A 9,980-nucleotide genomic window follows, 5' to 3' on the forward strand; every position below is an offset into this window, starting at 1 on the left:
TTGCCTTACGTATAAAATCAATTTTGCCTTTTCCCTCTCACAATCGAATTCAATTATCAAGTTTATTTTGTTATCCCGGCAATCATCTATTGAATCTTCTTCCTGGAATTAATCTACCATTCTGAGCTATCCCAATTGCATTCGCCTGACAATCCCCAAATGTTCCAATTTGCATTTGGCCCGCAGCAGTGACTCAAGCATAAGCTTCGATCCCTCCTATATATACATACATATATACCTTCTCATCCTTTTCATCTTTCCATTCCTGTCACATCCAGGTTGCTCGAGTGTCTTCTGCCAGAGGCAAATTATTGATTTATGGCCACGCGTCGCCTGTCATTGTCAAGATAAAGTGCCATACTGATGTTTGGAGTTGAAGTTGCAACTGGAACGTGTAGGTACACAGTGAAATTTATATATTTCTGTAGCTAATCCTAATAGGATTAATATTTTCTGCCCAAAAGTAAATAATTTGATCTGAAACATTCAGTATACAGGTGTTTTGAAGTACAAATTATGAAAAACGTATACGATTTAGAATCCAGGGATATTACTTAATAGAAAAATCATTAGAATATGTACGGATATTATCATAAGTATAGACATATCATTTCTGATCTGAAACTTATAGTATACATATATCTATTTTTGAGTCCTAATCATGAACAACTTTTCAGAATTAGCATCAAGATATATTACTTATTATAGCATAAATATAATTGTATAATAATTTCTCTAGAAATATAATTATCTCAGTATTTCTGATATGAAAAATCTCTATAAAAAATACCATTTTTTCTGTGTAAAACTGCAGAATGCAGAATGGAGACTGTAGACTGCAGTCTGTGGGCAGCAGGCGTGACAACTACAAATGCCAAAGGACGGTTGGAGACAAAGCCGAGAAAGAAAGGCAGAATCAAAGTTGACTCAACCTTAAGTAGACACTTCACACTTGGCAGGGTCGCTGCTGTCCGTCCTTCTGTCTGCACCACCTCTCCATTTGCCCCGCCTCAATATTTATATTCCATCCATTATACTCCCCTTCGTTCCCAGCATTCCCAGGCTTCTTGGTTTGCCCTTGCACCGACACTGTACTTTTCCAGAGGCTGCAGTGCAATGGAAGCCAAAAGGAACAACCCTTAGAAATGCAAGCTAGCGAAAAAAGCTTAAAAACACCCAATGGATGTATGCACTGTGAGGAAAATTCGAAATATCAAGTTAAACACAAAAAAATACATTTTTTTCTAGTTTAATTTTGCATTTATATAAGACTTATCTTAGTTAATTTAATAGCAAAAACAAATTTATACACTGAATTGTTAATCCCTAAATTCATAGTGTTTTTTAGGTGTGTATTTTAAAAAGAAAGGACCTGTTATACACACAACGGTAACTGCTAGGAAATCGAATAAAGGAGCAGACACAAAACCAAAACAAAGCGTTGGGAGGAGCTTCACCAACACAGTTTTCCCGTGGTGCAAAATAGTAGGAAATGGTTGGAAAAATGAACTGGCGGCGGCTGGCGAAAAACTTTTGTCATTATGCAGGCGCAATGGCAGTGCTTTCTCTAAATTTTCCTCCCGCCATCCACTTCCTTCTGCCTTTCATCAAACCATTTCCCCTGCCAAGCAGCCTCTCTCGCTTATCTGGTAAATTGTCAAAAACTTTTTACCCATCGCTTTTTGCTGTTTTATAAATAACTCTCAACAGCACAGAGCTGGGAACATAATTCAATAAAACAAAAACTTGTGGTCTACGGTCCTCCCCCCAAACAACAATAAAAACACACCCCCACAAAAAGGAAAACCACTCGAATGCATCCCCACACACACATACATTAGCAAATGAAGCCAATAAATGAAAACCTCGAAAAGCTCGAAATAGACAGGGGAAATGTTTATTTTTAACATGGTTAATTCAACCAAATTAGGTCTAATTCTTGTGGTCAGGTCCTGGAAAAATGGGGTCAACTGGAAAGAGAGGGGCTTGGCCGGACAAAACGAACGAGTGTGGGAGAGGTGTCCTAAATTAGCTGGCCATTAATTAGGCAGACAAAACCAGGCAGGATGGTTGGACAGATCCATAAAGTTATAAACAACAGCATTAGGTTTCCCCTAACTTTGCGTGTTTCGCTGACTAAAAGAGAGAGAATATAACCCCTCAAGGTGGCGATGGATGGTGCAATTTACATTGTTAACTAAGTTTTAAGTTGGCAACAATCATGCAATTCTTGTCAGCTCTATCTCAGCCTCAGCTCTTTTTTTCTTTGCTCATTCAATTCAATTTTCGCGGCAGTTGCAATTGCAGCCGCGGAAGGTTGCTAAATTACACAACTAGAGAGAGGTTAAAACCCCAGAGAGAACGTCGTCGTGACAAGGTAGAAAAAACGTTACAGTAATGTTTTTTTTTTCTTTTTCTGTAATTGGCATTAATTCTTATTTAATATGCATAAGAAATTGTAAACACCACAGTTATATGAAGTTACCTTGTACTATTTGTAGTAGATTGTAAATAAGTTAAAATATAAAGAAAGTTAAATATTCTATATACTCCTAAGTTTAACAGATATTATTTCTTCCTAACTTCAAGCATTTTTTTGCTTAGAAGCCAAGATATTTCACGTATTTCTTAGACTTTACGGGGGGCTAAAACCTCGCCTAGACAGACATTCAATGAGATGTTCATAACAAATGTATGTTAATGCCTGCAGCCTTTTACATATTTATCGATCGGTGGAAAAGGAGGCGGATCTGGCGGGGATTGAGCGCTGCTTGCGGGATTGAGAGGGTTGACACGGAGTGGCCTCAAGTGGGGCAGCAGCAACCCACCCAGTGGATGTGGTGGTGTTGTATGTTATGTGATTTGAAAGCATGTTTTTTCTTCTGTTTCGTTTTTGTTTCGCCGTGGGTTACACAAAAACATTTCAAGTTGCTCCACAGGGTCTGTTTTTTTTTCGGTTTGCTGTCCGGACAAGTGGACAAAGTGGTCCGCAAGTGGTTGCATGGCCATTACATAGAGATAGAGAAAGAGGTGTGGGCTAAAACTCTGGCAAAGAATAGAGGGGGATCGTGGACCACTGCAGCTGTGTGGCCAACTATCAATTACTTAAATGCATAATTGCAGAAGCATTACGTTTACGTTGTGCAAAACCAAGTTCAATGGACTGGAATTTTATTCTTGGGATAATCAGATGAGTTTTTGGTATGCTATAATAGAATTCGTCTACAAAAGAACCAACTTATAAGTTTATTTTATGCACAACATCAAGTTCAAGTTACTCTGCCAACTAATTTCCGTACTGATTCCTTAACCCCTTTTCTCTCGGCCAAATTAGGCCGACAATTTAATTGCAATCAAGGTTCAGTGAACCCTGTAAAGATCAAATAAAAACCAAGCCACAAATGGTCGCATTAAGCTTAGCTTAATATCGCTTTTCTTCAGACAATAAAAACCGAATTGCCCCAGAGCCATGAACGATCGAATCCATGATCATTGATCAACCAAAAACCCAAGAAAAAAAAAAACAACAAACCTAATATGGCCAAACGGCAGTAGCAAAAAATAGAGAAAAAAAATATATATGAATAAATAAAAAAAATAAATACATATAGACCTGTAAGTATTAGTTTTGTCATTGTTGTAGTCTGTGAGACTATGTCTATAGGTTTCCATTGAAAAGTCGAACGAAAATGCCAGGCCAGAGATCCAAGATCCAAGATCATATGGGCAGAAAATTGAAGTCGTGTGCTAAACTTGCGCCAAATCAACACTGACGCAACAGATAAAGCCAGAGGGGAGAAATATATACAGATATACACACATATATAGGAGGGTTACGGGGAGTCTAGCTCCTAAACTTGATTTCGCCAGCTGCGCGTGGGTCTCCGAAAGATACAACAACAAGCGGCTTTGGTGGAGAGATCTGTGATCTCGATTCCGTTCAAAATAGTTTGTTTTTGTTGCAAAAGTTTTCCAAACAACTGCGAAAAATGTAAGACCGAGCCAAGTCCGCATAAAAAATAACGAGTGTCAAATATTCGTTTCTTTAATTAAGAATAATATGATGAATAACTCTTCTTATGTCAGCAATTGATGAAAAAATTTGAAGAGATCTGCGAGGTAGATTTCAGTCAGTTTTAGACATTTTTCTGTTAAAGAAATATAAATCCAAAATATGCAAGGATGTGACCCTATAGTTTAAATTTAATGCTTTCAATTTGTCAAATAGATTGATGGCAACTCTTTGAGCAAGAGGCTAATTAAGTCTGATAGTGGAACCAGACTTAAGCAATTGGTTTTATGGCCCCGAGTTTTTCCATAAATAAAATGCTCAAATGTGAGACAATAAATTGCGGGCGTAGAGTTCACTTTTGGGCATTCGCCGCCATTAACATAAAATCAAGATTTATATGAAAATTAACGCTCTTAAATGCTTGATATGCCATATAAATTCGAATATGGTTGTATCTTTAATTAAGAATAGCTCGCGCTGCATCTTTTGTTGCAAAAGCTTTTCCATAAATGCGCAAAAATTTGAGACAATAAATTTAAGGCGCAAGATTTTGGGCATTCAAGGAGGATTAGCATAATGGCCAGATTTGCATGAAAATTAACGCATTTAAATGCTCAAACTGTCAAATGGATACAACAAAAACAATGAACGACGGATTGTTTCTTTAATTAAGAATAATTTGTTGAAAAAGTTTCGTTTTGGCTGCATTTGACTAATTAAGATTATGCAAATGGCGCGTAGGCGAAAGTTGTATGATAGCGGATATGTATTTATATATTTTACGAGTTTTTAAGTCGCCGACAAATTGACGATTGCTTATTCTATGGAAATAAAAATTAAAACATTTAAAGCGGAAAGCGCAACTAAAAATAAACATGTGGGGAAGTCATAAAACAAAGACGTGCGGCCCTTCGTCATGTTTTCTTTATTCTCCCCAAGCTCCCCTTCGTTGTTGTCTTATGGGGATCTCGCCCTTTTGAGTGTACTAAAAATAATTCAAGATCGATAATTTCTCGTTTTAATATAACTATCAAAATGTATTCCTTTATACATTTTATTCTGTCTTGACAATGCCAAAAAGGTTTACTTTTAGAGCTAAAATTTATCAAATTTAAAATAAGTTGTCCTAAGTTTTATTTTATAATTGTTCCCAGTGTAGAAAATGACATGAAGCGCAACTGTTTCTGCAAGACAAAGAAGCAGAACAAGAAGAAGGAAGAGGAGCAGGCGGATACAGAGGAGGAAAAGGAGCCAAAACACTGGGAAGTCGGTGGAAATTAAATACGGTTTTGTTACCAGAAATTCCGCAACTAAAAATAAACAAATGAACGAAGCCCGAAGAAGATGCGAAGCACGCGACGCACAAAAGAGGGTGAAATTTGAATCCACAAAGTGAAGGAGAGGCGAAGGAGCAAAAATTAACAACAATACCAAGTAGAGCTGGGACCCCGCCAGCGATCGTTTTTTATTGAGGAAATAGTGCAAATAGAATTGTGATTTCTGCATATTTGCATAAATTGCGGCCATTGCGAGAATTGCAAAACGATTGGCGGACACGAAGAAAAACGATAAATGAGCGGCGGCGGGGGCAGACGGCAAAAAAAAAAACAACGGATAGCAACTTATCAGAAAACCTACACAGGCACGCGCACATACTCACACACACATCCAGAACCTAAGACAACAAAAGAAAAACAAAAGTCATTTGCCTTTTGTTTTGGTTTCTTTTGCCAAGCTCTCTTTCGTTCTTCTCTTCCTCTCTCCTACTCTTTGGGTCGCCGATCCGCACTGCACTTTGCCGATCAACGGTTCTTTGGCTTTTGGTATTTCCTGCTCGCTTGCACCTACACGACAGGCTCTGCAAAACCAGTTATTAAAAGCCATAAAAAGGAGAACCATTTAACTGTTAAAGGTGTCTCAGGTTGCTTTAGTTTTTTTTTTTTTGGTTGCGACTCTTGCCAGGTGTTTAACTCCGCCAGCTGTTTTGTTTGCATGCGAAAAAGTATTTTCGTATTTTCTGCAAATTGGAATTGTTTTTGGGTTGTTTGCTGCTGCTTCTGCGCAGGGTGGAAGCAGGACAGCACACACATACACGCACACACTCACTCGTGCACGCACACACCCCTGAAAATGCCGCTACTCCAGTGCAATTTACTTTTTGCTTATTTTGGTGTAAAATCGGAAATAAACCCAGGGAATTTTGGACGAAATTTTAGTTTAAACCAACTGGGAAGGATAGTCACCCCGCACCCCTCCCCCTGTTTTGTTTTGCGTGTGTGTTTTTTCAACTCCGGCGCAGCTTCGCTTTACTCTCTATATACAGCTTCCTTGTTTTTTTTTTTTATTAAATTTCTTTGCGCAAAAGGAGTGGCGTTGTCCAGGATTTTTCACACACACAATCACAAACACACCGTTATTGCGTATATACACACATGCATACATAGTCGGCGTCTCTTCAATTACACTGTTTTCTTGTATTTTTATTTTTTCGATAAACCTTTTCCGGCACTTTTGCCAATTTCAATTTGCAAAACTCGATTTGGTTTTTGGATTCCTTTTCAACGAACACACAATTGTAGTTTTATGGTTTTCTCCATTTACCTTTTAAAGAGCTTGTTGTTGTTTAGGCTTTTCGGTATACACAAATCCTTTTTTGCATTTAAATAATCGCACACCGCGGAGGCACAGACGCGTCGAGTTATTAAAATATGTTAATAATATTGATGCATGTTTATTTGCCCAGGCAAACATCCAAGTTTATATTATATATTCTTCGATTATTAATTAATTAATTTTTTGCTTGTTAATTACATGTTTTTAAAGCGGAGTCGCGCAGAAAACGTTATACTTGCAGTTAAAAAAGCTGTATCATAGTATGTTAAAAAATAACAATAAAGTTTACATTAATTTATTGGAGCCTGCTATTGAAACTAATCGCGAATTCATTTATTTTTCTCGAATTGATTAGGATCGTAGATAATGTAATATGCTTTGTAAAACACTTCAAATGTAAATATTAATTCTGTAACTTTTCGTCCGACCGACGCGACGCGGTACCGTTCATTCGCAATTTTTTTTTAAATGACAACAAAAAGCAGTGTGTTTGTTGATTTGTTGAATATCACCCTAAAAAATCTAGAGACATTTTCCCCTAAAAAAATCCACACCTGATACGCAAACCACACTTGATACTCAAACCACATCTGATACAACAACCTCTGGTCCCTAGATGAGAGTAACAGAATTTTCTGTTAAAATGAGAGTTAACAGAATTTTGCTTATGGACTTCCCAAATAGAAGGCAATTTAAAACCAGCTTATAGCCTTCAAAATTGTTTTTTTGTTATTATTCAGCTAGAAATATTGATGAAATTGTGCTTTACTATAAAACCGATCAAATAAATTAACTATTCGACAGTTCAAGTCATCATCAGGTAAACAAAAATACTATCTATGCAACTCTCTTATTTTCCTTAATTAAATGTTCATTCAGAATATTCTAGGAATAATATTGAAATAAAACAAAGAGAATTTGGAATTTAAAGTATTATTTCACACTGCCGCAATCATAGTAGAATTATACAAGGTAGTCCAGTCGGAAAAAATAAGCCCTAGTTCGACTCATCAAAGTGTGCGTGAGACGGGTATAGTCTCAAAGTTTGAGTGAAATGTCAATAGTATGTGTGTTAAACACACTATGTTTATAAGATTGTACATTGGGGCTTAAATTGTTCAATCTCTTTAAAGTTGTTGCTGAAGTGGAGTTTTATAAATAAAGGTCCCAAATTAAACGTTTTCCATTTCATTAAACCAGTTGTCTTTTTTATAACTTAAATTTTAATAATTTTGTGTTTGACATTTATGCAGAGACACCTCCAATTCCTTGTAGTTATTAACCTGCTGGCGTAATGAAACCATTTCATTTTTCAATATACGAATTTGGTTTTTTAGGCTCTCGTTCTCCATAAGTATTGACGATGGTATTGCTTTATTCCTTCAATACAAATATTTTGCTTGTATTAAGTATTTCCTAAGATCTCGGGAAACTTACTCTGTCTGCGAGCTTGCGTTGGCGTAGCCTAATCTTTCCGCTGGCTCAGGCATCTCCGGAACAGCATCACGGATCAGTCGCCTTCTTTTAGCAGGACTTTCTTCGCTAGGTATCTTCCATTGTGAAGAACTAAAATGCGTATCACAAATTCTAGTATTCCCATCAAGCCTGCATTTAAGAATTTCCTCCCACGTTTTTCGCCGAAATTCACATTTAGGTGTTCTTATCAATTTGGCTTTAACGTTTGTGCCACAAAAATTGCAGTAAGACATTTTATTTTATTTTTTTATTAGCTCAGATTGACAGGAATAAAATTTGTGCACACAATCTACTCAACCCATTGAGTTTATCTCAATGAATAAACATGAGCTGTCAAAATAAGCCCTAAAATTCAAACATTTGGGACCAGACTGGACTACCTTGTATAATTCTACTATGGCCGCAATAGTGATTTCACTATCGATAAACATCGATAAAACAGAATGCGGTCATACTGAAAACAACTTTAAACCGCGCCGGCTATTTGTTGCATTTATTTAGGAAATATAAGAAACTAAGCAATAATGCGAGTGCTAACAGAGCCCAATCACACTATCTCCTTGACCGAAGAGATCCTCTGCTACGAACTATGCGGCAACGAGTTCGCCTACAACCTGTTGGCCGTGGCACTGAAGGACCGCTTGCGCCTGCTCCTCGTTGGACTCCCGGAGGAGACCGGAGAGTTTGGGTACACACATCTGCTGGATCTGGAGCTGGACCGGGTTAAAAATGACGTTGTTGACGTCAGTGCCATCGCCTTTGCGCCGGACACATCGCTCAACTGCACGCCCAAAAATGTGACTCTATGCGCTGCCCGCGGCGATCTTCTGCACATCTTCCGCACCGATCTGGGCCAGTACAATACCGTGCATAAGCTGCAAGGCCACAAAGACTACATTAACGATATCGCCTGGGTCTGTGAGGGCAACCTGCTGGCCTCTGTAAGCGACGACTTCACCTGCCGCTTCTGGAGCACGGCCGACGAGCAAAATGTTATCACCTTCCGCTTGACATCCGCCGGAATGTCGGTCAAGGCCCATCCCGATGATCCCACCAAGGTGCTGGTGGCGGAGAAAAAAGGTGAGCTATCTCCAATTCCTTGTTCCGTGTGAAACCATGTAACCATGTCAACTCCCTGCAGGCATCATCCGACTGTACAATGTGAACAGCAAGCAGGCCGTCATCTCGGTGCAGTCGCCCAAATTTCCGCTCATGTCCGCCGATTGGGCATACAGCAACCGGTATTTTATTACGGCCCTGGCTGGAGGCGATGTGGTTACCTGGGACCTCACCAGACCCGTTGTGCCCGCCGATGTGAAGCAAGTGCATGAGGATGGCGGACGGTCGGTTCGCTTTGCCCCAGGAAGCTCGGAAATGGTACTCGCCAGCATCGGACGACCGGATGTGACGCTCAAAGTCTTTGCGGCCAAATCAACTATGCCATTAATCGAGGCCACCCTGAAGACGTTCGGTGGAATGGCATGGCACCAGAGATTGCCGTACATCAGCGCCGTTTCTGACCGGGATCTGCATTTCTGGAAGGTGCAAATGAAGTAGAGTTTATGCTTTAAAATAATAAAGTATAAATATTTTTTTATTTTGATTAGTTTTTAAATTAAGGAGGGAAATGACAATAGTGCGAAAATGCACTGTTGTAAAATATCATATGAAGAGGCTAGGAAATTGGAAAAAATCAAAGGAAATTAATACAACACAACCATTTATGTTACACCAGGACTATTAGTTGGGAAACATTGCTATTAAAATGTATATAAAAAACAAGTAAACATGTTATTGTTTTATGTATATATTTGTTTTGAAAGCTTTGTATCTAGGATATTTTAAGCATATGAATGATAGGCACAAGACCTTTTAAAAC

General features: G+C 38.5%; 2 protein-coding genes across 8 annotated transcripts in view; one reads left to right on the plus strand and one right to left on the minus strand.

Annotated features, from left to right (window-relative positions):
• Positions 1-7,093, minus strand: part of Spn (protein phosphatase 1 regulatory subunit spinophilin) — a 61,557-nt gene extending 54,464 nt beyond the window's left edge. For all 7 annotated transcript variants that reach the window (XM_017167460.3, XM_070285430.1, XM_017167465.3 and 4 more), the window contains exon 1: positions 6,614-7,093. The gene's annotated coding sequence lies outside the window, so the exon portion shown is untranslated. The remainder of the gene's footprint in view (positions 1-6,613) is intronic.
• Positions 7,094-8,516: 1,423 nt separating this feature from the next.
• Positions 8,517-9,698, plus strand: Nup37 (nuclear pore complex protein Nup37). Its single transcript, XM_017167355.3, has 2 exons — positions 8,517-9,181; positions 9,243-9,698. The coding sequence occupies exons 1-2, from the start codon at positions 8,626-8,628 to the stop codon at positions 9,656-9,658; spliced, it is 972 nt and encodes a 323-aa protein (XP_017022844.1). The 5' UTR covers positions 8,517-8,625; the 3' UTR covers positions 9,659-9,698.
• The last annotated feature ends 282 nt before the right edge of the window (positions 9,699-9,980 follow it).

This window comes from Drosophila kikkawai, chromosome 3L (genome assembly GCF_030179895.1).
Source record: "Drosophila kikkawai strain 14028-0561.14 chromosome 3L, DkikHiC1v2, whole genome shotgun sequence".
NCBI classification, from domain to species: domain Eukaryota; kingdom Metazoa; phylum Arthropoda; class Insecta; order Diptera; family Drosophilidae; genus Drosophila; species Drosophila kikkawai.

Bases quoted from the DNA above. Each gene is read 5' to 3' on its own strand.
- Nup37 (XM_017167355.3), top strand. From the start codon at position 8,626: ATGCGAGTGCTAACAGAGCCCAATCACACTATCTCCTTGACCGAAGAG. The intron at 9,182-9,242 runs GTGAGCTATCTC...AACTCCCTGCAG, and splicing joins GCTGGTGGCGGAGAAAAAAG to GCATCATCCGACTGTACAAT.